A 24,284-nucleotide genomic window follows, 5' to 3' on the forward strand; every position below is an offset into this window, starting at 1 on the left:
TCTCCTTTCCTCAGACTTCTCGTTTAACCCCTGCTGCCACTGAACTTGCACATTTTACAGGTGAATAAACTGAGGCTCAGAAAGCTTATTATGCCTTGGTCCTGGCCTGCTGGAACCCAGCATGATCCAGGCAGCCTGACTTCAAGTCTAACCAAGGGCAAACTATTTTGCCAGAAAGAGCTCTTACATTCACCGAGTGTCCCCTGAGGTCCCTGAGAGGGTGTGTGGCATGTCTGAAGTCACTTAGCTAGTGGGGAGCAGTTCAGGTTGGAAGCAGAGCTATGGGACCCCAGACCCACAGCACCTTCCACCATCCTCAGAAGAGCGGCCAGAGTGGGAATGGCAGCATTTCAGAGATACATCCCTTCACTGGTGGGACAGGACACGTCTAGCCCAGCTGAAGTGAAGTGAAGTGAAAATCAGTGGTGTCCGGCTCTTTGCGACCCCATGGACTATAGAGTCCATGGAATTCTCCAGGCCAGAATACTGGAGTGAGTAGCCTTTCCCTTCTCCAGAGGATCTTCTCAACCCAGAGATTGAACCCAGGTCTCCTGCATTGCAGGCAGATTCTTTACCATCTGAGCCACCAGGGAAACCCAGAGGGGCTTTTAAAAGTGCTCACCTCTTCCCAGGGCTTCCCATTCACATGGAATAACTATACCTAGACTCTCAGGAGACACAGCACTCCTTTGTGGCCCTGCTGCTTGCTCTATCAGGCTTAGCTACGCACTGGGTCTCACTTGTCTCTCTCTCAGTTCCCCAAGGGCCCAGCTCTCTTCAACCCCGGACATTCACACCTGTCTTCACAACCGCGAAACTTAAGACATCTCCTCACATTTTGCTCTTGCTTCCGTCACAGCTGCCTGCCATTTTCTTCCAAGCACTTATCACAGTCTTTACTCCTGAAATCCACTTATGCATGTTTTGTTTATTTCTGTCAGCCCCACCAGCAAGGCAGCTCCCTGAGAGCTGGGGCTCTGTGTGTCTGGCCTCCCACCGCTTCCCTGAGGCCTAGAACAGGGCCTGGCAGACACAAGTACTTTGTAAATACATGCTGAATGGATGAGAGGGGAGAAGAGGTCAGGAGAGCCGAGCCCTCGACTTCTGACATCATTGTATAGTCAATCGTTGATATCTAAGGTTGGGAATGGTTCCATGACTCCCCAAGATATCCAAATCCAAGGATGCTCAAATCCCTTATATAAAATAGTTATAGTTGCATATAACCTACGCAATCCTCTTGTATATTTGAAAGCATTTCTAGATTACTTGTCATACCTCACACAATGTAAATACAGTGTAAATACTATGTAAATAGTTGCTGATGCACAGGAAATTCAAGTTTTGCCTTTTGGAACCTTCTGGAAATTAAAATTCTGATACGTGGTTGGTTAACTCCATGGAGGGCAAACCATACAAGATTTGTGCAGTGGCCACCAGCAGCCTCTGGAGATGGACTCTCTGGCCAGCCAAGAGCTTGGCTTGGGCTGTCCAGGGATTTCCCTGCTTAGAAAGTGAGGCTGGCTGCAGGGTCTCCAGGAGGCCACGTGGTGGTCCAGCCAGGGCCTGGCTCCATTCTGCACACAGTTTTCAAATATGTTTTCAAATATTCAGGCATTGGCTGGATATGCTTTATTTGCTGTTGGGAATGTGGGAGCAATTAACAGGAGTCAGATAACATGGGAAATAAAATGGGTCTGAGGGAGCAGAGGGTTCGATGGTTTTGGAGCCTCTTTAACCGAACTGATACAGCCTGATAGGGACAGTGTTTCCCAAGTGGGGAGCCAAGTGTCCTCATGCCTCAGGGTTAGAAGGGTGCAGGAGCTGCTCCTTGACAGCCAAGCAGAGGTGGGCGGAGGACCTGGGGCCTACAACGCCTACCTACCTAGAGCTCTTAGCCCTTCTGGGGATGATCATTTCCTGAGTGTTTCCCAAAGGCTGTATTCCTGGAAAAGCAAACTGGGAAGAACTCCCACAGTCTGGCAAATATGTGGCCTGCATACTTGGAGGTGGGGCTGGCCTTAGTGCATAAGGCTGTTGGGGTCACCGTCCCTGCTCACAACCCACACTGGCCCCTCTGGCCTGTGCCTGGACTACTGACTCCCACTCTGCCAGTTCCCTGCTCTGCCCAACAGGCTCTGGCTCCTATCCAGGCCTCTGCCTCTTCCCACTCAGCAGCTCGGGTTACAGGGCCTGGTCTTGACTCTTAGAAGCCCACTGACCCATGAGGAAATGACCTTCAGCCATGCTTCTTGGGTTTTTCCCAGGGGAGCAGAGTGGTCCAAGGCTTTTGAACTGAGTTTGCAGGTAGATGAAATGAGGCTTGGAGGCTGGCAAATCCAGAGCCAGTACTGAGTCAGCAAGCTAAGCGCTTAGGTCAGGCCTCAGGCCCTGGCTTTAATCAGGGCAATACTGCCAGGGAGTGTGGAGGCCTTAGAACCTGACTCTCCAGCTCATGAGCTCTAGACCTTGAACACGCGGCTGTCCTCTTGGAGGCAAAGTCTGCTTGGGAGAAACATGGGGAGTAACAGTCCTGCTTCTCTGGACTGCTACGAGGACTGAGTAAGATATTGTGTGTGCATAAAGTGCGCAGGAGAACAGTGGCTCAGAGGAGGCGCCAAAGCCCAGTGCTGGCCGCAGTTACAGCGCGGCGTTCTTCCTCTTTCTGACACAGGTATGCATGCTGTGCAGACACACACGTAGACACACAGAAAGAAGAGAAACACAGATGGTGGTTTTCCATTGTTTGGCTCATGTTGCCGAACCAACACTGACTGCACAACAGGTTTGAAGAGGCTCGTTTTGAAACGGCACCTGAGATGGCGCTCCAGCATTTTGGCATGGAGGTTTGCTCTGGCAATCACCCTAGTCAGACTCTGTGCAGGGCAGGCAGTGGTGCTAATTAGAAGTCTAAGTGAAAAGTAAACTCATTGGATTAAAAAAAAAAAGAAACTGGTCCTATTGAAGTGTAATTCATATACCATGAAATTCACTCTTTTAAAAGCATAAACAAGTACTTTTTGATATATTCACAGAATTGTGTAACCATCATCATTGTGTAATTTTCTTTCAGTTCAGTTCAGTTCAGTCGCTCGGTTGTGTCCGACTTTTTGCGACCCCATGGACTGCAGCATGCCAGGCTTCCCTGTCCATCACCAACTCCTAGAGCTTAATCAGACTCAGGTCCATCGAGTCAGTGATGCCATCCAACCATCTCATCCTCTCTCGTCCCCTTCTCCTCCTGCCTTCAATCTTTCCCAGCATCAGGGTCTTTTCCAATGAGTCGGTTCTTCACATCAGGTGGCCAAGTATTGGAGTTTCAGCTTCAGCATCAGTTCTTCCAATGAATATTCAGGACTCAGTTCCTTTAGGATGGACTGGTTGGATCTCCTTGCAGTCCAAGGGACTCTCAAGAGTCTTCTCCAACATCACAGTTCAAAAGCATCAATTCTTTGGCACTCAGCTTTCTTTATAGTCCAACTCTCACATCCATACATGACCACTGGAAAAACCATAGCTTTGACTAGATGGACCTTTGTCAGTAAAGTAATGACACTGCTTTTTAATATGCTGTCTATTATGTCATAATAGCATATTATGTCATATGCTGCCTAATATGTCATAACTTTACTTCCAAGGAGCAAGTGTCACTGTTTCCACTGTTTCCCCATCTATTTCCCATGAAGTGATGGGACCGGATGCCATGATCTTCGTTTTCTGAATGTTGAGCTTTAAGCCAACTTTTTCACTCTCCTCTTTCACTTTCATCAAGAGGCTCTTTAGTCCTCTGCTTTCTGCCACAAAGGTGGTGTCATCTGCATATCTGAGGTTATTGATATTTCTCCCGGCAATCTTGATGCCAGCTTGTGCTTCATCCAGCCCAGCATTTCACATGATGTACTCTGCATATAAGTTAAATAAACAGTGTGACAATATACAGCCTTGACATACTCCTTTCCCAATTTGGAACCAGTCTGTTGTTCCATGTCCAGTTCTAACTGTTGCTTCTTGACCTGCATACAGATTTCTCAGGAGGCAGCTCAGGTAGTCTGGTATTCCCACCTCTTTAAGAATTTTCCATAGTTTGTTGTGATCCACACAGTCAAAGGCTTTGGTGTTGTCAATAAAGCAAAATTTTCTTTATCCTCCATTAAAAAAAAAAAACAGAATGTGTCTTTTAAAAATAATTTTATGTATGTATGTATTTATTTTTATTTTTGGTTGCACTGGGTCTTCATTGCTGTGAGGGATTTTCTCTAGCTGCAGCAAGCAGGGGCCACTCTCTAGTTGTGGTGTGTGGGCTTCTCATTGTGGTGGAGCACAGGTTCTAGGGCAGATGGGGTTCAGCAGTTTTGGCTCCCAGGCTGTAGACACAGGCCCAATAGTTGTGGTGCAAAGGCTTAGTTGCTCTGTGGCATGTGGGATCTTCCTGGATCAGGGATCAAACCCAACTCTCCTGCACTGGCCGAATGATTCTTCCCGCTGAGCCACCAGGGAAGCCCTACCTTTCATTTTTGAAAGAGAGTTTTGCTGGACATAAGGTTCTAGGTTAGTGGTTTGTATTTTTTTAGTCATTTGAATGAGTCAGTCATCCCATGGCCTTCTAGCCTCTATTATTTCTGGTGGGAAGTCAGGGTTTTTATGTTATTGAAGTTCTCTTGTATGGATGAGTCATTTCTCTCTTGCTGCTTTCAAGACTTCCTCTTTGACTTTCAGTATTTTGCTGTAATATGTCTGGGCCTGATTCTTAGATCTATAGAAAAATCTATGCTTAATATAATTTCTCAGAAGGTAGGACTTATGTGTATCAATTTGCTACTTAATTTCTGTATGTCTTACATCTTTTTTTTTTTTTTTTTGACTGCACTATACAGCATGTGGGACCTTAATTCTTTGACAAAGGATCGAACCTGGGTCCCATGCAGGGGGTGTGGGTTTGACCCCTGGTTGAGGAACTAAGATCCCATATGCCACACAGTGCAGTCAAAAATGAAAAAAAAAAAATTTATACTCTTTCATATTTATCTGTTATTTCATTGAAACTCTTTAATTCTGTGTGTGTAGATTTAAATTACTGTCTAATGTCCTTTAATTTTAGACTGAAGGAATCCCTTTAATATTTCTTGTAGAGCAGACTGCTAGTGATGAATTCTCTTCATTTCTGCTTTCCTGGGCATGTCTTATTTTCTCTTTCACTTTTCAAGAATAGTTTTTCTTGTTATAGAGTTCTTTGTTGACAATTTTTTCTTTTTTCCCATCACTTTGAATATGTCATACCAACTGCCTTATGACTTCTGTGGTTTCTAATAAGAAATCAGCTATTAATCTTATCAAGGATTCCGTTTCTGTGATGAGTCACTGTTCTTTCACTGCTTTCAAGATTCTTTCTTTCACGTGTGTGTGGAGAAGGCACTCTTCCTTAGACAGGATCATCTCAATTGACATATCTTCAAGTTTGCTGGTTCTTCTGCCAGCCCAAATCTACTTTTGAGCCCCATTAGTGAATTAATCATTTCAGTATTGTACTTTACAGCTTCAGAATTTCTATTTTGTTCCTTTAAAAATACTTTCTATCTTTTTATTGATAATCTCCATTTGGTGGTACATAATTTTTATAGTTTCTTTTAATTATTTAGACATGATTTCATTTAGTTCTTTGAACATATTTGAAATAGCCATTATAAAATCTTTGTCTAGTAAGTTCTTCTGGGCTTAATCACTGATAGTTTTAACTGCTTTTCCCCCCCTTTTCCCCCCATTGCCACACTTTCTTATATCTTTGTGTGTTTCGTAATTTTTGTTAAAAACAGTATTTCAAATAGTCTAATGTGGCCACTCTAGAAATTAGATACTCCTCTTCCTTTCCAGAGTTTGTTCTTGTTTGTTCAGGGCCTTTTCTGAGCTAAATGTCTATACATTTTCTCTGAAATGTGTACTCTTTGTCATGGCAGTTACTGGATTCTCTGCTTGGTTTGCTTAACTGTTAGCTTAGGTCAGAGGTTTTCTTTAATGCCTTGAACTGGTAGATCTCCCAATCTGTGCCAAGGGACTCTTTGTGTGTGTTGAGCATAATTTCAACACTCTATGAGGTTACAATCTGCCTTTGCCTTCACTTTTTGCTTGAATGGAGCCTCAAGGTCAGCGAGAGGTGAGAGACTGGGGTTCTTTTAGGTCTTTCCCTACGCAGGCATGCGTATTCTAGATCCCCAGGTATCTGTTGGAGCATTTTAAAGCTTCTTTGGACAGTTCATCCCCTTGATTTTCATTTAAGTTGCTGTGTCAGCTTCTTGTTGCTCCAACTGGTATTGCCACCTTAGGCAGCTGCAATGTTAAACAATTGTTGCTGAGTGTTTCTGGCAAACACTCTTAGGATGTGCCTTTTCGCAGTAAGTGAGCTCTGCATCAGTTCAAAAAAAAAAAAAAGACAAGTCATGTGTATGGGCCTTTCCAGGGAGCTGACAGTGACAGTTTTTGGAGAATGAGCATTTGAGGAGCTTCAAACTTGTTCTGGCACCTCCAGTGGCTGCTCATTTTCACAGGTACTGTGCTTGTGAGGCTGTGATGGTTTTAGGGTTACCATGGGGCTGGGGAGATGAGAAATTAAAAAGCTACAAACCTCACTGCTCTCAGCAAGGTTCAGACCTTTTTCTATAAAATTAACATTTCTTAGGTTGTTACCAGACATTGATTTTCAGAATTTGGAAAAGGTCATTTTCTTTCTAGCGTTATTGTGGCTTTTATGGAGGAGTTGATTTCCAGAAGTCCTTACTCTACCATTCCGGCAGTGCTTCTGCTGTATTTTTAGAAAGTGTTTCTTAGGGCCAGGGTGGATAGAAAACCTTAACACTAAAACTGCTGATCTAAGGCTGGCACCTGCAGAGATCTGGTGAGTGGCTCCATTTGTCTCTATAGGTTTAGCACAGCCAAGCAAAATTTGTTTTCATCCCTTCCTGCCTCCTAACCCTTTATCCTTCATTTGCCCATCAGTCCCTCTCTCTCTCTCTCCTCCCTTTCCTCCCTATTTCCTGTCAACAAGCATTTATTGGCCCTCTCTTTAGTGCCTGGGGTCAAACTCCTGCTCTGAGGAGCCCATCCTTTGGTGGAGAAGGACATGTTTGCAGAGCAGACCACCAGCACTTCAGGGAGTTCTGGGACTGAGGGAGGGATCTAGAGCTAGGGGAGCCAGGAAAGACTGATTGATGCTCATGGAGAAAGGGGAATCCGGAAGGAGAAAAAAAAATCCTGCTTAAGTTCCCTAGAAAGAGGATCCCAAGGATACTGCTGGGCTTCCTCAGCTGAGAAATAGGCTACTGGGGAGACGAAAAATCCGTTCTATTATGATAAACATACAAAAACACTGAAGGACCTGTGAAGTATATTCCAGGCAAAGGCTCCCACTGAGAGCTGGAGAGGCCCCATCTCCACAGGTGGGCTGGGTCAGTTCTGTCTGCAGCAGCAGCAAGAAACCCTCTCAGCCAGATATTGTCCCACCAGGCAAACAAACAAACAAACAAAAACCTTTCTCCCTGGGGCTCAAGAAAAGCCTGGTTTGTACAGGGGAAGGACCCAAAGCCAAGAGGTGCATGTATGTGAAACTATGTAGAAATAAACACGAGGCCCAGCCAAAGCTAATCAGAGAGGGACATCTGCTCTGTGCTACTCACACCATTCTGCGATGGGCAGACCACAGGGCATTGCGTGGGAAAGGGCAGTGAAGGGGAGGAGGGGCTGCCCACCCCTTGCCCAGCAGCTTAGACAAGACATTTCTCCCCGTGAAGCATCAGTTTCCTTATCTACAAAATGGGGATAATAACAAATTCGTATCTTTTGCAGAGCTCTGTGAAGATCACATGAGATGAAGGACTTGGGAGGACACAGCGTGGGGTCAGGGGTCCACTGAGTCCTTGATTTTCCCTTGACTTTTAGATCAGTTATGAAGTGGAGTCATAATTCTAATGAGTTTTTAAGTTGAGTAATATACTTTGTCCTAAAAAAAGTCACTATCTATTCCTCTCTTTCTCCCAAAAAGGACATCAGGAGCTTACAATAAAAGGCAATAAAATCTTTTACGAGGGCAGAAATGAGAACTGAGTGATGAAGTGTGTATTTGGCAGGCAGTGGTGTGGGGGGTGCGGGGGCGGGGGGGGGGGAGTGATTACACAGAAAATCCATTGTAATCAAATACAAAATAGTCTCCAGCTTCTGGAAGTCAAAGCAAACAGAGTACCATGACAGGCATTTCCTGCCAGTGAACTCTGGGGAGTTTATCTAGTAAGGAACTAGATTGGGTAAGCATGCAGCAAATCGTGGGGACAAGAGGCCTATGCCCAGGGCCAGGAAGAAGAATCTGAGCTTCACAGAGAACCTGCCTTGTTTCTCCCAGATTCAGTCTGCCTGGGGTCCTCCTGATGGTGGAGCATGGTTACCACCATGCTGTCCTTATGAAGTTGCCTAGGGGCTGAGCATGTGTGCATTCATTCATTCACTGTTCTGTGCATTTCCATTCCCTGGAGGCTCCTCTGCACCAGGCTGTTAAATGCGTGCTGTAGACTTGGGGTGTTATCCCCAGCCAGAAGGATTAGATAAGACTTTTTGGAGGAGATGCTTGAGCTAGGCCAAAAGGACAAAGCATAGTGAACTTGGGGTAACAGTCCAGGTACAGGAGGAGAGATCTGGGTGGGGGAGGATATGAGTGCAGGTTCAGAGTGGGAGGACCCTGGACATAGCTGGAGGTGGGGGGTATGGGAGGAGTAGTGGTGAGAACTGTGCTGAGACAGACTGAGAAGGATAGGTGGGAGGTTTGGTGTGGGAGTGGGGAGTGAGGGATCAAGGAGGATCCCCCTTGTCTGCATAGGGAAGCAGCTGGCTGGAGGTCCCCTCCCTGCAATGGGGAGCTGGATGAGGGCAGGCTAGGGGAAGTGCTGGGTTCAGTGGGGCCAGGTTCAACCTCTGGGTCCAGAGGGGATGACTTGGCTAGAGGAAGGAAGAGGGGTGTTATCAGCATTATGGGGGTGCCAGAGCCACAGGGGTGGGAGAGAAAGAAGGCCAAGGGCAAATCCATTTAAGAGGCAAGTGGGGTCTTATAGGAAAGGTATATGAGAAGGGGTCAGAGATGTGGGAGAAAACACAGGCAAGAGTCAGCAGGGGGCCTGGGGGAACAGCCAAAATGAGGTTCAGGAAGAGAGACAGCAATGCATTTGCGTCTGCCCGTGTGGCCACCAGGAGGTCAGTGGTAACCTTTGGCCAAAATGATGTGGGTGGATTGGCAGTGAAAAGAGACTGGAGGGGCTTGGAGGAGCAGAAGGCAAGGTGGAGGAGATGGGAGCCCAACAGGGGTGTGCAGCCTCTGAGGGAAGCTTCACGGTGAGTTGGGCAAAGAGTACGAAAGAGTGCATTTTGGGTGAAAGGAAGATGGCAGGAGGGAGGCTGGCAGCAAATGCAGGTGAGTCTGCAGGTTGTATGGCAGGGAAGTGAAGGGGTCTTCTCCTGGTGGCTCTGCCAAGGGAAGGACTGGCCAAGTCTGTGGAGGGACGGGGACACAGAGGAGAACCATCTTGGGTCAAGGGACCCAGGGTAGCAACCCTGGGTGGTGGAATCACCATCTATTCCTACAAAGACAGGAGGTCATTTCAGAGTGGGAGACGGGGGGTTAAAATTTCTGAGGCTGATAATGAGGTTCAGGGGGTGGCTGAGGGCATAGAGGGGACTGTCACTGGAACTGTGACACTGGAATGATGTCAAGAAGGCAGCACTGGGCACTGCAGCTCTGGGGACAGTGGCTGGAATTGGAGGGGGAGACAAAGACCTGGTCCTTGGTTATGGTCTGGTGCGGGGACTGGAGCCTCCAGCCAGGTTCCAGGTCAAGGGCAGACTTCCAGGTCGAGGTTTAGGAACTAAGAAAACCTGGGACTCACCGGGATCACCTCTTCTTCCGGGCTTGCCACGCCGTCCAGGGGGGCCTAGACAGGAAAACAAGGATGGACTCTTTAAGATGGGAAGCCAGGGGTTTGGGGACAGCCTGCCTGCTGCCAGCTGCCTGCAACTCACACGCATTGCAGCAGCCGGGGGGATAGCCTGCCCACCACCTTGCTGGCTGGGAGAGTGGAGAGGAGTGTGAAGAAAGCTCTGGCTCCTGCCCCTCCCTTACCCCTGCTCCTCTGGATCGTCCTTATTGGTTGCATTCTCATCCCCCACTCATTCATTTAGTTATTCAATTATCTGTTTATTATTTCATTCACAAGTCCTTTCCCATTCAAAAATGTATACTGCCTAGAAACTCTTGAGGCAGGAGATTGCCACTGAGAAACTTCAGACTTACAAGAAAAATAAGGCTGAGGATGGCAGTTATCTTATGAAAGCTTGGACAAATTCTTTTTAATATTCACTAAAATAAAGCAACAGAGAGAACACACCACATAAAGACACTGTCGTGTGTACAGGCTCAGTTGCTCAGTCGTGTCTGACTCTTTGCAACCCCATGGACTGTAGCCCACCAGGCTTCTCTGTCCATGGGATTCTCCAGGCAAGAATACTGGAGTCGGTTGCCATGCCTTCCTCTAGGGGTTCTTCCCAACCCAGGGATCAAACCCAGGTCTTCCGCATTGCAGGGATTCTTTACCATCTGATGCCCTTCTCCAAAAGACATTATCATAGCATCTCAGATGCTTAAACTCAGTGATAACAGGCTCTATCCTATCCACCTACCTCCTTCCTCTGTTCACTAAACACTTTGGCACCTCCCTCCCCTTCCCTACAGCTCTAGGGAGACACATAAAGTTCTTGTGATTTATTGCACATAATGTGCACACTGATGCATGTGCTTTTTGGTATCCAGTCTCATCCACATGGTTTTGCACTTTCCGAATCTGATGTAGACCATCCTGCCTTCTCCTTCTGCCCCTGGGCCCACATCAGCCCCCAAGACCAGAGTGACCGAGATGCTGAAGAGGAAGAGGGCTCTGGGTACCGGAACAGGTGGCAGGGCTCAGAGAACAGCTCACCTGGCCTTGGAGTGGAGGGCGGAGCTCATGCCTCCTTGCCTTCCCCACCCTGTCTCTGTTTTCACTCCCCGCTAGTCTAACTACCTCTGGTTCTTTCTCCTGTTTTCTCAGGTGGGAGAAGGTGTGCAGAAACGAAGTCGCAGGCACTAGATTGTAATTTATACCTCTCTTCATCCTCACTGCACTCCCAGCTCTGGGCCGGGCCCGGAGGCAACTGAGGAACAGCCTGTGTCATAAGCACTGTCCTTTCCTGTAAAAGTCAACTCTAAGGGGATTTCCCTGATGTTCCAGTGGTTAGGACTTTGCTTTCCAATGCAGGGGTTTTAGGTTTGATCCCTGGTTGGGGAGCTAAGATCCCACATGCCTCAGGGCCAAAAAACTAAAACATAAAACAGAAGCAATATTGTAACAAATTCAATAAACTTTAGAAATGGTCCACATTAAAAAAAAATACTTAAAAAAAAGCCAACTTTAAACCCCCTCAAAAATTCCTGGAACAATCACAGAGTAGAGGCAGAGACTGGCCATGAACCAGGTCTGTGGCAGGATGGCTCACTGAGAAATTAGTGTGCCTGTGTGTGTTTCCCTTTACTGTTCTCTTCATTTCTAAGCAGGTAGTCATCCCCACTTGTGGGCTCCCTGGGTAGCTCAAATGGTAAAGAATCTGCCTGCAATGCGGGAGACCTGGGTTTGATCCGTGAGTAAGGAAGATCCCCTGAAGAAGGGCATGGCAATCCTCTCCAGTATTCTGGCCTGGAGAATCCCATGGACAGGGAAGCCTGGTGAGCTACAGCCCATGGGATTGCAGAGTCAGACATGTCCAAGCGACTAACACACACACATGACCATTTGTGCCCCTGAAATGGGGGTCTGGGACAGAGCAGAAAAGCAGAGGCGGCCCCAGGTCAGGGGTGCTTCCGACTTTTATTAGGGGGGTGTCCTAGATGGGGAGGACGGAGGGCTTCTGAGGAAGAGAGAGAGAAGGGACTCCTGTGGAGGGGAGGAGTTACATATTAGACTCTGAAACCTTTGCAAACCCCATGGGTGAGGTAAGAATGAATTTCATGCCAGCCTTATGGACTGGGGGGCTTGAACTTAGGAGGTTAAACAAACTTTAAAAAGTGAGAAACATGCTATTTCTTGCACTACTGAGTTTGTAGTTAAAAATGTTTTTATTGTGGTCCCAAACATAACATTTACTGTCTTAACCTTCTTTATGTGTATAGTATAGTAGTGCTAATTAAACACACACTGTCATGCAACAAATTTCTATAACTTTTCAACTTCCAAAACTGAAACTCTATATCTACTGAACAACTCCCATTCTGCCCTTCCCTCCAGCCCCTGGAAACTGCCATTCTGCTTTGTGTTTCTCAGAGTTTAACGATTTCAGGTATCTCAGACAAGTGGAATCATGCAGTATTTGTCTTTTTGTAATTGGCTTCTTTCATTTAGCATAACGTCCTCAAGGTTCATCCATGTCTCAACATATGATAAGACTTTCATTCCCTTTTTTAAAAATGATTTTATACATATATATACATAAAATAAATATATATATTTAAATTAATTAACTTTCCCTGGTGGCTCAGATGGTAAAGAATCTGTCTGCTGTGTGGGAGATCTGGGTTTTATCCCTGGGTCAGGAAGATCCCCTGGAGAAGGGAATGGCAATCCACTGCAGTATTCTTGCCTAGAGAATCCCATGGACAGAGGAGGCTGGTGGGCTACAGTTCGTAGGATCACAGTCAGCCACTACTAACACTTTATTAATCTTTGCCTGCGCTGAGTCTTCACTGTGTTGTGGGGGATTTCTCTAGCTGTGGTGAGTGGAGGCTACTTTTTAGCTGTGGTGTGTGGGCTTCTCATTGCGGTGGCTTCTCTTGCTGCAGAGCATGGGGCTCCAGAGCATGGGCTCAGTAGGTGTGGTGCACAGGCTTAGTTACTCTGTGGCATATGGGATCTTCCTGGAACAGGATCGAATACACGTCTCCTGTATTGGCAGACAGAGTCTTCTCCACTGTACCAGGGGAGTCCTTCTTCCTTTTTAAGACTGAATAATGGTTGGTATAGTCAAAGCTATGGTTTTTCTAGTAGTCCTGTACGGATGTGAGAGTTGGACTATAAAGAAGGCTAAGTGCAGAAGAATTGATTTTTTTGAACCGTGGTATTGGAGAAGACTCTTGAGTGTCCCTTGGACAGCAAGGAGATCAAACCAGTCAGTCCTAAAGGAAATCAACCCTGGGTATTCTTTGGAAGGACTAATGCTGAAGCTGAAGCCCCAGTACTTTGGCCACCTGATGTGAAGAGCCGACTTGTTGGAAAAGACTCTGATGCTGGGACGTACTGAGGGCAGGAGGTGAAGGGGCCACAGAGGATGAGATGGTTGGATGACATCTTCAACTCAACGGAGATGAATTTGAGCAAACTCCGGGAAATAGTGAAGGACAGGGAAGCCTGGCATGCTGCAGTCCATGGGGTCGCCAAGAGTCGGACAGGACTGAGCGACTTAACAATAGTCTGTTGTTTGTGTCTGCCACATTTTCTTCACCCATTCATCTTTTTTTTTTTTTTTTTTTTGCTGTTCTGGGTCTTCACTGTGGTACGTGGGCTCTCTAACTGTGGTGTGTAGGCTCAGTTGCCCCACGGGCATATGGGATCTTAGATCCCTGACCAGAGATTGAACCCTCATCCCCTGCATTAGAAGGTGGATTTTTAAACACTGGACCACCAGGGAAGTCCTATCTTCATCCATTCATCTTTTCAGTTGATGGACACTTGGGTTTCTTCTACCTCTTGTGAACAATGCTACAATAACACGGGTGTGCAAGTATCTCTTCAGGATCCTTTTTCAACTGGTTGGGATACATACCCACAAGTAGAATTGCTGGATCATATGGTAATTCTATTTTTAATTTTTTGAGGAAATGCTATTCTGTTTTCTATAGTGGCTACACTATTTTATATCCCCACCAACAGTGCACATGTGTTTTGTTATTTCTCCACATCCTTGCCAACACTTGTTACTTTCTTTTTTTTTTTTTTGATAGTGGCCATCCTAATGGGTATGAGGTGATATCTTGACTTGGATTTCTCTAATAATTAGTGATGTAGCGTATTTGTTAGCCATTTATATATCTTTGAAGAAATGTCTATTCAGATCGTTTGCCCAGTTTTAAATTGAATTGTTCTTTTGTTTCTGAGCTGTAGGGGTTTTCTATTTATTTATTTTTAGTTGAAGGATAATGGCTTTAAAATGTTGTGTTGGGCTCTGCCATACATCAACATGAACTGGCCAAAGGTATACATATGTTCCCTCCCTCTTGAACCTTCCTCCCTCCTCCACCCCATCCCACCCCAGTAGATTGTTACAGAGCACTGGATTGAGCTCCCTGCATCATACAGCAAATTTCCACTGGCTATTAATTTCACATATGGTAACATGGATGTTTCAATGCTACTCTCTCAATTTTCTCCACCCTCTCCTCCCACTGTGTCCATAAATCTGTTCTCTATGTCTCAGTCTCTACTGCTGTTTTGGGGTTCTTTATATATTCTGGATATTAACCCATTTTTAGGTATAGAGTTTGCAAATATTTTCTCCCATTCTGTAGGTTGCCTTTTGTCTCTGTTGATAATTTCCTTTGCTGTGCAGAAGTTTCTTTAAAATTTTACTTACTTATTTAATTTTATTCTTGGCTGAACTGGCTTTTTGTGGCTGTGCTTGGGCTTTCTCCAGTTGTGGTGAGCAGGGGCTACTCTACAGCTGTGGCACATGGGCTTCTCATTGTGGTTGCTTCTCTTCTCGCAGACCATGGGCTCTAGGGTGTGGGTTCAGTAGCTGTGGTGCATGGGTTTAGTTGTCCCTTGGCATGTGGAATCTTCCTAGACCAGGGATTGAACCCGTGTCTCCTGCATTGTCAGGTGAATTCTTAACCACTGGACCGCCAGGGAAGTCCCAGAAGTTTCAAAGTTTGATGTAGCCCAATTTGTTTATTTTTACCTATTTGACCATTAAGTTAATTTTAACTTTTAACCTTTTGAGCTAATTTTTATATATAGTATAAGGTAAGGGCCCAACTTCATTCTTTTGCATGTGGATATCCAGTTTTTCTAGATAGCATTTGTTGAAGAGATTGTCTTTTCCCCATTGTGTAGCTTTGGCACCTTTGTTTAAAACCATCTGACCATATAAATGATGCACCCCTGAGTTTTTTTTTTAATAAATATTCATTTATTTGTTTATTTTTGGCTGTGCTGGGTCGTAATTGACGTGCATGGACTTTCTCTAGTTGCAGTGAGTGGGGGCGACTACTGTCTTATTGCAGAGCAGAGGCTCTAGGGTATACAGGCTTTAGTAGCTGCAGCTCTTGGACTCTGGAGCATGGGACTCTAAGTAGTTGTGGTATATGGGCTTAGTTGTCTCAAGGCATATGGAATCTCCCTAGACCAGGGATTGAACCTGTGTCCTCTGTATTGTCAGACAGATTCTTTAACCACTGGACCATCAGGGAAGTCCTACCCCTGAGTTTGGAGAGTAGAGATTCATGCCAGTTACACAGCCCTTGAGGCCCTTGAGTTTTCCTGACACCAGACAGAGACCTTGAGTTTCATGCTGGAATGGCTCAGGACTGTATTGACTGGCAAGGCTAAGATTCTGGCACCCCCATAACTGACAGCATCTCCTCACGGCGGTGTAAACAGTGTAACCAGCCTCCAGGTCCATGATGTCAGCCAAGGCCTGAAACACCGCATTGCACGTCCAACAGCCTCCAACACCTACATGTGGGTGTCTCCCCAATACCTCAGACCCCTCATGGCTAAACATACATCCTGCTCTCCTCCCAGCTCCTTTGTGGGGCTGACGGTGCCTGGGAACTTTGTGAGGCTGGTCAGTGTTTGGCCTGTTCTTTCGGGGCATCCTCTGTGCTGGGGGGTGAGTGAGGGTGTGGGAATAGGAACTCCGCTGGCACACCTGGGGGCATGCTCCCCTGGCTGTACAAGGGGGGAGGCCCAGCAAACTGACCCCTGGGTTCTCTGCTCTCACCAGGCTATCGAAGGCCTGTGATTGGCCCCGCAAGGCTGCTCAGCTGTCCTGGGCCTCAGACTGAGGTGTGCGGCATGGCAGGAAAGCAGCCCAAGAGTGGGAGAGTAAGCCACGCTCTTCCTGGATCTGAAAGCTAAAGCAGCACCGTGGTTTTCTGATGGTCATCATGGCGTATGACTGCAAAATTCTCTGTCTGGGTAACTCAAGCCAGATGAAGAAGACATTTGTTGTTGCTGAGGGAGCTGAACTAATGGATTTTTCTGGGTGGTTCTTCTGGGTGGCATAGTTAGGCAGAAGGCCCAGTGAGGAGGATGCTCAGTGGGTAGGCAGCTGTCCAGGCATGGTGGGGTGCCCCTGCTTCCCAGGGCCTTTGAGGGAAGCTCCCAGCAGGCCTGGCGTGGGCGAGGAGCCTGGGTACTGATGAGTGCATGTGGCCTGTGGGGCTGTAGGCCTGACAGGCTGGACAGGACTCCCAACTGAAATGGCCTAAGTGAAGAAGGAGACTGAGGCAGCTGCTTGTGAACCCTCTGCAGCCAGTCCGAATCAGATCCCGGCAGCCTCTGTGTGAACAGCTCACCAATAGACAGCTGGTTGACCCTCTCTTCTGAAATTCATACTCAAACATTCAACTGCCTCCAGGATAATTCTATTGAAAGGCAACATGTCTAAAGCCAAAATCATCTCCCAATTCTCCATGTGCTCCCTGACAGGGTTCCCTTCTCACCTAAGTGTAGGGATCACCGGTATCCATGGAGCCAAGCCAAAAATCTCATGGAAGCTGTCTGTAGCATCCTCCTTTCCCCACACCTGAGACCTCTTCCTCACTGGCATCAGGCAAAGGCTGCCCCCACACCTAGCCTCTACAACCTGCCCTTCCTGCCATGCCTTGCTTGTCCTCCTAACAGAAGACAGTCCACTGCAGCTGGCAGTCTGCATCGTGTGCAGCCTAAGTTCCCTCCTCACTATTCCTTGGCATTCTCTTTAAAAGACTGTCAAATCCAGTGAGATCCAGGCCTTAGAAGAGATGCAAGACAACCTAATTTGATGCCCAGGGCTGCTGAGATGAGGGATACTTTTTCCTCCTCCTTTCTTCCCACGGCATGAGATGCAGGTGGCGAGGCCTGCCATGCTTGATAAATAGAGGCCCTGGGAGTGGGGAGTGCCAGAGCTGAGCCTCATGCTGACTACTAGTCTCCCTGTCTGCTTCTTTTGCAAATGGAGAGGCCTTGCACACGAGAAGCTTGCATGGTGAAACCTGCAGTTGTGGGGCGGTGGTGGGTGGAACGGCAGGAAGCACGGCCCTTCATGAATTTCTGGATTGTCAGGTGCTGAGGGCTGGTCAGGGGCAGAAGCCCTGGTTCAGCATCTACTAGGCACCACTCTAGCTACTTATCTAGCAAATACAAACTTGGAACCCTTTGTGCTCCGGATCTCCTGTGGCTCATCCAAGGAGCTCAACTATTCCCTGCTCATCCCTCTTGTATGCCTTGTACAGAGGGGAACTCTGAGGCTAACTGAGGCTAAAAGACTTGCCTGCCTAAGGCCACATGGGCTTCCTAAGTGGCGCTAGTGGTAAAGAATGACCTGCCAATGCAGGAGATGTAAGAGACATGAGTTCAGTCCCTGGGTCGGGAAGATACTCTTGAGGAGAGCATGACAACCCACTCCAGTATTCTTGCCTGGAGAATCCCATGGACAGAAAAGCCTGGCAGGCTATAGGCCATGGGGTCACAAAAGAGTTGGACATGACTGAAGTGACTTGGCACATATGCTTGCATACAAGGCCACATAGCTGGTGCTTTGGCGAGCCCTTCATCATCAGTTTGTGATTCCTAAGGTGTAAGGGCAGTTGTGCCAGACATGTCAAACCCCTAGGCAGGCAGCCTTGACAACAGAAGGGGCGGCCACCCTGGGGTGAGCCGCAGGGCAGACAGGCCACCCCACTGGCATCTGGGCCAGGCCTACAGCATGTTGCCCTGGGCTCCCAGGGAAAGCTGGGCCAGCTGATTGCAGCTCAGATGTTCTCCAAACAAGCAAAACCAGGCTTTTGGCCCAGCAGTGTGCCCCAGAGTTTTCCACCTGTTGGTTTTCCTCTGCTCCTTCCTTTCCACAGTAGGACAATGTTTCCCACTGCTGGTGCAGACTCAGACACTCAGGCTGCCCTGGAAGGCACCTGGGAGTCTGTCTTGATCAACTTGTTGATGTACAGATGGAGACAATAAGGTCTTGCCCAAGGACGCTGCTGTAAGAATAGTCCCGGCTGGAGAGTCTCCAGGTGATGAAGACCAGCTCGGTCTGTCCTCACCTCTGTGTGACCCACACAGCTCTGGATCAGGGGCTGGTGGTCGTGGGGACCCTGGCGTTTCACAGTGGGTGCCGCTGTGGTGGTGCCTGCAAAGCTTCTTTCCAGAGGCTTTGAGCAACAGACATGCACAGGTGACGCTGGTGCAGAAAGGGAAAAACCATGACTGACAAGAAGCTGTTTAACCTCTCTGCACTTTGGGTTCCCAATCCACAAGGACAAAAGTTTAGGGGTGATGGCAACCACACCTGCCTTGCAGAACTATTTAACAGATGAATTGACAGCAGACACACCAGCGTGGGGGCACAAAAGAGGGACCTATTTCGGACTGAAAGAAATAACGCAGGGGCCTCTGGAGCATTAGCATCTGGGTATTTGATGTACCTGGATTACATACTTCCCAAGGTGCATGAAGCCTGAGACAGGGTAGCTATATTTCAGTTTAGCTCAAGTATGGGGTAGTGGGCAGGGTCTGAGTCCAGAGGCTGGCTGAACCCTCAATTACACCCTGACCTTGACCCCCAAGAGCAGGGCCAGTCTGGAGCCTTTCCACATACCTGATTAGTGTGTCTGCGGACCTGGGGATCAGGATGCATGGGTAGAATGGTCTGGGAATGAGATTTCCGAAACAAATCCTGAGGTTTCAGGCATAGCATGGGCTAGCGAGGGCTCTGCTCGTGACAACCATCTGCATATTAAGTAACTCCAGGGAGGACGATGTTTTTCTCACGCACCCTTCGAGGCCAGACAAAGTGGAATCATTTCTAACCGATAAAAATCTGATCTCTGATTGGGCTGGAGAACTCATGTCACTGACCCACTTCAAAGGGGGCCTGAACCCTGACAGGCTCCAGGGTGGCCTGAGCAGTGAGGACCTGCTGGTCTCCTTCAGTCCTTCTGGGCAGCTCCCTCCGCTAATGCCTGCCTTACTGCTGTCCTCTCACAACCCTGGGGCCAACCCGGGCCAGCCTGCCTAGGCCTCTCCCTCTCTCGCTTCCCCTGGATCCAGCGGTTACTCAGCCACACTCCCTCAGCCAGCCCCTACTCCTCCCACCTGCAAGTCCCTAAGGGTAGGAGCTGTTGTGCAACTTATCTAATAGAATCTATACTCAGTTTTGAAAAATGCTTTAAACCCTCTCCACTCTTTCTTCTCTAAAGATTGGGAAAACTGAGGCTCAGAGAAATCAAGAAAGTTTCTCAGATGCAACAGCAAAAGGTGGAAGCAACTCAAATGCCCATCAATGTGTGAATGAATAAACAAAATTTATTACAATATATATGTGCAATTCAGTCTTAAAAAGGAACGAAATTCCTGCACATGCTGCAACATGGATGGACTTTGATGACACTATACTGAGTGAAATAAACCAATCACAAAAGGAAAAATACTGTATGATTCCACTTATGTGAGTTATCTGGAGTAGTCAAATTCATAGAGACAGAAAGAACAGTGGTTGCCAGGGGCTGGCGGGGCGTGGGGGCGGGGTCGTGAGGAGAATGGGGAATTAGTGTTTAATGGGGACAGAGTTTTGGCTTGGAAGACGAAAAAAGTTCTGTAGATGGATGGTTGCCCAATGATGTGAATGTACCTTATACCATTGAATTATATACTTAAAAATGGTAAATTAATAATCATGTGTATTTTACCACAATTAAAAAACAAAAGAAAAGAAATGCTCCCTGGGTTCTCAGCCACCAAGGGCCAGAGTGAAATGTGAACCCAGGTCAGCCTAGTGGAGACCGTGGTAATGATGCCACTGAGCGTCCACTGAGGGCCTGGAACTGTGTGGTCATAGGGACAGTGGTGTTGTCCCCCAGGGTACACAGCAAGGAGGTGGCAGGTCTGTGTGACGCCAGGGCCCGTCCTCCAAACTCCTCAGCTACTGTGATTAAGGCTGTCCCCACATGTGTCCACGTCCTCCGAGGTCTTCAGACCCGGTCCTCTGGCATTGGAGGCTCCTTTATCTGACCTTCTTCCCAGGACTCCAGGAAGAGAGTGGTTCTGAATCCCCTAGACATTCAGCTTGGCGTTCCCTAAGATTGCCCAGGGCCCCAGGGCCATTGTGGGGGTGTAACTTGAGCATAGAAGGCAGGGGGAATTCCTGGATTTGAGCTTCTATGACCACATCATTAAAACATCTCCCCAGATCATTTTGTTTTACAAGTTTCAGATCAACCTCAGAGCTGGAAACTTCCACCATGCTCATTTCCAGCCTGGCCTCACAGGGCCCTCTGTCCTTCGGAGGATGGAGGCAGTGTATCCTGTGAATGCCTCTGGGAGGGTCTGGGGGACACTGCACTCGGCGAGGGGACACTGACCCTGGGAGAGGCTGGCTAGCTGGCAGGCTGCTTGGGTTCCAGAGGTAATGCTGTCCTTCAGGAATTAAAATCACAGTATCTTGCTTGGCAAGTACAGCTCACTTAAAAGGCATTTAGGTCCTGCAGGCTCATCCTCCACCATCCACCACACTTGTAAGCCCAACGGCTTGTTGCAAGGTCCTGAAGCAGTTTGGAAAAACAATGCCACAGGCTGCTGGGGTTGTAAGGCAAATGTTTGTTTGGAACTAAGATGGTTGTCCAGGTGAATGAAGACCCCTACTGCCCCAGTGATCAGACCTGGTCAGCCTGCTTGAACATCATGCCAAAGGAACAGAGGCCACCTTGGAGTGGGGGGCTGGGCCAGGGCTGGTGGATGGCCCCAAACTCACATTCCCCAAGGGCCTCAGATATGAATGCTGATGCTCCCTCCAAAAGGAGTGGACAGTTCTGGACAGACACAGCAGCCCCTCTAACTCTGTTCAAGAAAAACTAGAGACAGGTGGTACCATTTACTGAATATTTACATGTGGCACTAACCTGGATTCCATGGTACTAACTCATATTCTTCACATTTAACCTTGGAGGAAAGCTACTATTATGATCTGTATCTCATAGATGGAGAAACTGAGGCACAGAGAGATTAACTCAGCTCTGAGGTTAGACAGCTGGTGTGGATGGGGCCGAGCATTGAGATCCTGAGCCCTGGCATCCCAACCCTGCCATTGGCCTCTTGCAGAAGATGCTTGTGGAAGGTGGGCAGGTAGAATGGGTCACAGTTTTTATACCCAGTTCTTGGCACTTGTTATTATTATTTTTAAAAAATATACTGTGAACCACACAAAATGGAAGGGGCCCAGAGGTGGTTCTTAGAAGTCTGTGAATTAAATACTGAAATAAAAGCCCACAGGCTGCCAACACTGGAGCAGACTCTGGCCTGCTTTTGGCATGCCCATCAGAAATATCTATTGTTTCCAGGCTGGTTTCTCTCCCAAGTCAGGAGCAACTTTAATAAGGCATTTAGCTTTTTATTTTTTTCTCTCTTTTTAAAAAATTTAAATTGGAGGAGAATTGCTTTACCATGTGGTGTTGGTTTCTGCCATACATCATAATAAGGCATTTTAAATGGGATCACAGAGTCCAGACCCATTACTTAACGCTGGCAGCACACCAGACCCAAGAGCCAACTCCTGAGGATCCCCAGGGTCCCGGTGGGAGGGGACTCAGAAGATGGGGTGCAGCAGGCCTGGAGGGCGCGGCTGACACATGCTGAGCCGATGCAGGCTATATGCTGGGTGCTTTTCTGTCTCTTTAATTCTGCTGGCAACTCTGAGATGTGGTGTAATGGGTTTGCTCACAGCAAAGAAACCGAGGCCCAAGATGAGGTGACCTGTTCAAGTCAGGGCTGGTCAGGAGCCAGGAGCTGGACCAGAGCTCTTGTTGGCACTAGCATGATACTCCTAAGTGTCTCCTTTTTGGGAAAGCTAAAGAAATGGACTGCCTCACCCAGAGGACCTGGAGAGAAGCAGAATACAAGAGGTGTTAGTACATGGTTGCTGGGTCAGAGCAACAGGGCTCATGGAAGGGCTTTCAGGAAAGGGCCTCTGTGCCTTAGAGTGGAGATTTCAAGGGACTATTTGAAGGGGTTCTTTTAAGTGACAGATGGCTAAGTCACAACCCTTGGCTCAGGCAGCTGAAGGGAGGGCTGAGTAAACTTGCATGAAGAGTGAGAAGCCCCTCAGAGGGACAGAGAGAGACAATGGCCCATCTTTTCTCTTGGGCTCAAGGCCATGAGTACATCTCCAGGACTGGAGAGGCCCTGATTGGCCAGTTGGCTTGGACTGGAAGGGCTAAGTGGGAAGTTCCAGGAAAGGGAGAAGGACTTTCTTGAGCTCCCCAAGGGTGAAGGTACGGTCAGGTTAACCTGAACGTGGAAAGAGCTGGTGCCCAGGCTAAGAAAGGCATGCAGAGAAACTGTGGCTCCTGGCTGCTGGTTCCTGTGCAGGCAGCGAGTGTATCCGAGGCATCGGCTGTGAGGGGTTGGTGCTGGGTGGTCAGCGGTGAGTGGGAGAGCCTGGGTGGTCAGCGGTGACTGGGAGAGCCTAGCGCAGGTCTCTGGGGCTCAGTCAGACCCAGATCTGTGCTAGTGAGAATTGGCTTCTTCCCAGAGCCTATCATCTCCTGGGATTCTGTTTCCAGTTGGAAAACAGACTCCAGAGAAGCAACACAGAAACCAGCACACCCCAAAGACACCAAGTTCCTCAGTTCTCCATTCACCCCAAAGCCTTAATCAGTGACACATGGGCCAATGTATCCCCTCAAACTTAATGAAGGCCAGGATTTATTGCTTTCAGAGAATGAAAAGCTTTTATTTTTTTTTTAAACTTAAAAGCCATCCATGTGAGCTTTGATTTCCAAGAGAATTCCTCCTAACCTACATGTTAAAAGTCCAATCAGAAAGTTCTAGAAAAGAGCAAGTGAGGCCTTCAGCGTATGGCCAACATGCTGGTGGTCATGGACTTAGGAAGCTGGCCACTCAGCTTGTCCCACCCTGCTCCGAGGTAATTTGACTCTACGGGCCTTGGACCTAGGCCTCCCACTCCTGGGGACAGGAGAACAGAGCTCTCCTGAGGGAAGGGCATGCCAGCCCCCAGCAAGGCCTGGGGTGCTTTAACATCCACATCCAGGAAGTGAGGGCAGCAAGTGAGCAATCAAGCGACCAGCCATCCCAGTGTGCTCAGGACTAAGAAGTTTTCTGGGCCTTTCAGTTTCAAAGGTGGGACAGTCCCAGGCAAACCAGATGGTTGGTCACTTCAGCAGGCAGCCTGTGAGGAGGCTCTCTACACAGTCCCATCTCCCACTGTCTCCTTTCATTCCACACCTACACCTCCTGCCACGCAGTCTTGCTTCTGCTTCTCAAGCCAGCCAGGCCTCGTCTTTTCTCAAGGCCTGTGTTCCCTCTGCCTGGGGCACTCCTCACGTGGCTGGGGTATCTCTGCGTGGTTGACTCTTTGTTGAGCTTCCTAGACACCTTCACTGGTCACCATCTCTGGCATGTTTTCTTGTTTTATTTTCTTACAGTCACTTACCTTTACCTGGCTTATTTATTTCATTTCTTTTTTAGTGCTCAGGGGATGAGGAGGTTGGAACCAAGTTTTGAGTTTATAATACCCAAGGGACACCAGTTCTGGGTTCATAAACCACCAGCCATTATTTCTACAACCACCACCAGCAGGATTACTGCAGTGTACATTCAGAATTTACTGTGTCCTGGGTACTGTTCTGAGCTCTGTCATGTCAGTCCTCCTGTAATTTTCATAGCCACCCTACAGATGTGAGAGTTGGACTATAAAGAAAGCTTAGCACCAAAGAACTGATGCTTTTGAACTGTGGTGTGGAAGAAGACTCTTGAGAGTCCCTTGGACTGCAAGGAGATCCAACCAGTCCATCCTAAAGGAAATCAGTCCTGAATATTCATTGGAAGGACTGATGCTGAAGCTGAAACTCCAATACTTTGGCCACCTGACGCTAAAACTAACTCATTTGAAAAGACCCTGATGCTGGGAAAGATTGAAGGTGGGAGGAGAAGGGGTTGACAGAGAATGAGATGGTTGGATGG

At 47.8% G+C, this 24,284-nt stretch overlaps 1 protein-coding gene across 1 annotated transcript in view; it reads right to left on the reverse strand.

The window, feature by feature from the left end:
• The window catches only part of COL23A1 (collagen type XXIII alpha 1 chain), a 406,818-nt gene that overhangs the window by 67,223 nt on the left and 315,311 nt on the right, over positions 1–24,284 (reverse strand). The window contains exon 3 of the mRNA XM_055551748.1: positions 9,915–9,959. Coding sequence (XP_055407723.1) covers positions 9,915–9,959 — 45 coding nt within the window. The remainder of the gene's footprint in view (positions 1–9,914; positions 9,960–24,284) is intronic.

Source organism: Bubalus kerabau, chromosome 1 (genome assembly GCF_029407905.1).
Source record: "Bubalus kerabau isolate K-KA32 ecotype Philippines breed swamp buffalo chromosome 1, PCC_UOA_SB_1v2, whole genome shotgun sequence".
Taxonomy (NCBI): domain Eukaryota; kingdom Metazoa; phylum Chordata; class Mammalia; order Artiodactyla; family Bovidae; genus Bubalus; species Bubalus kerabau.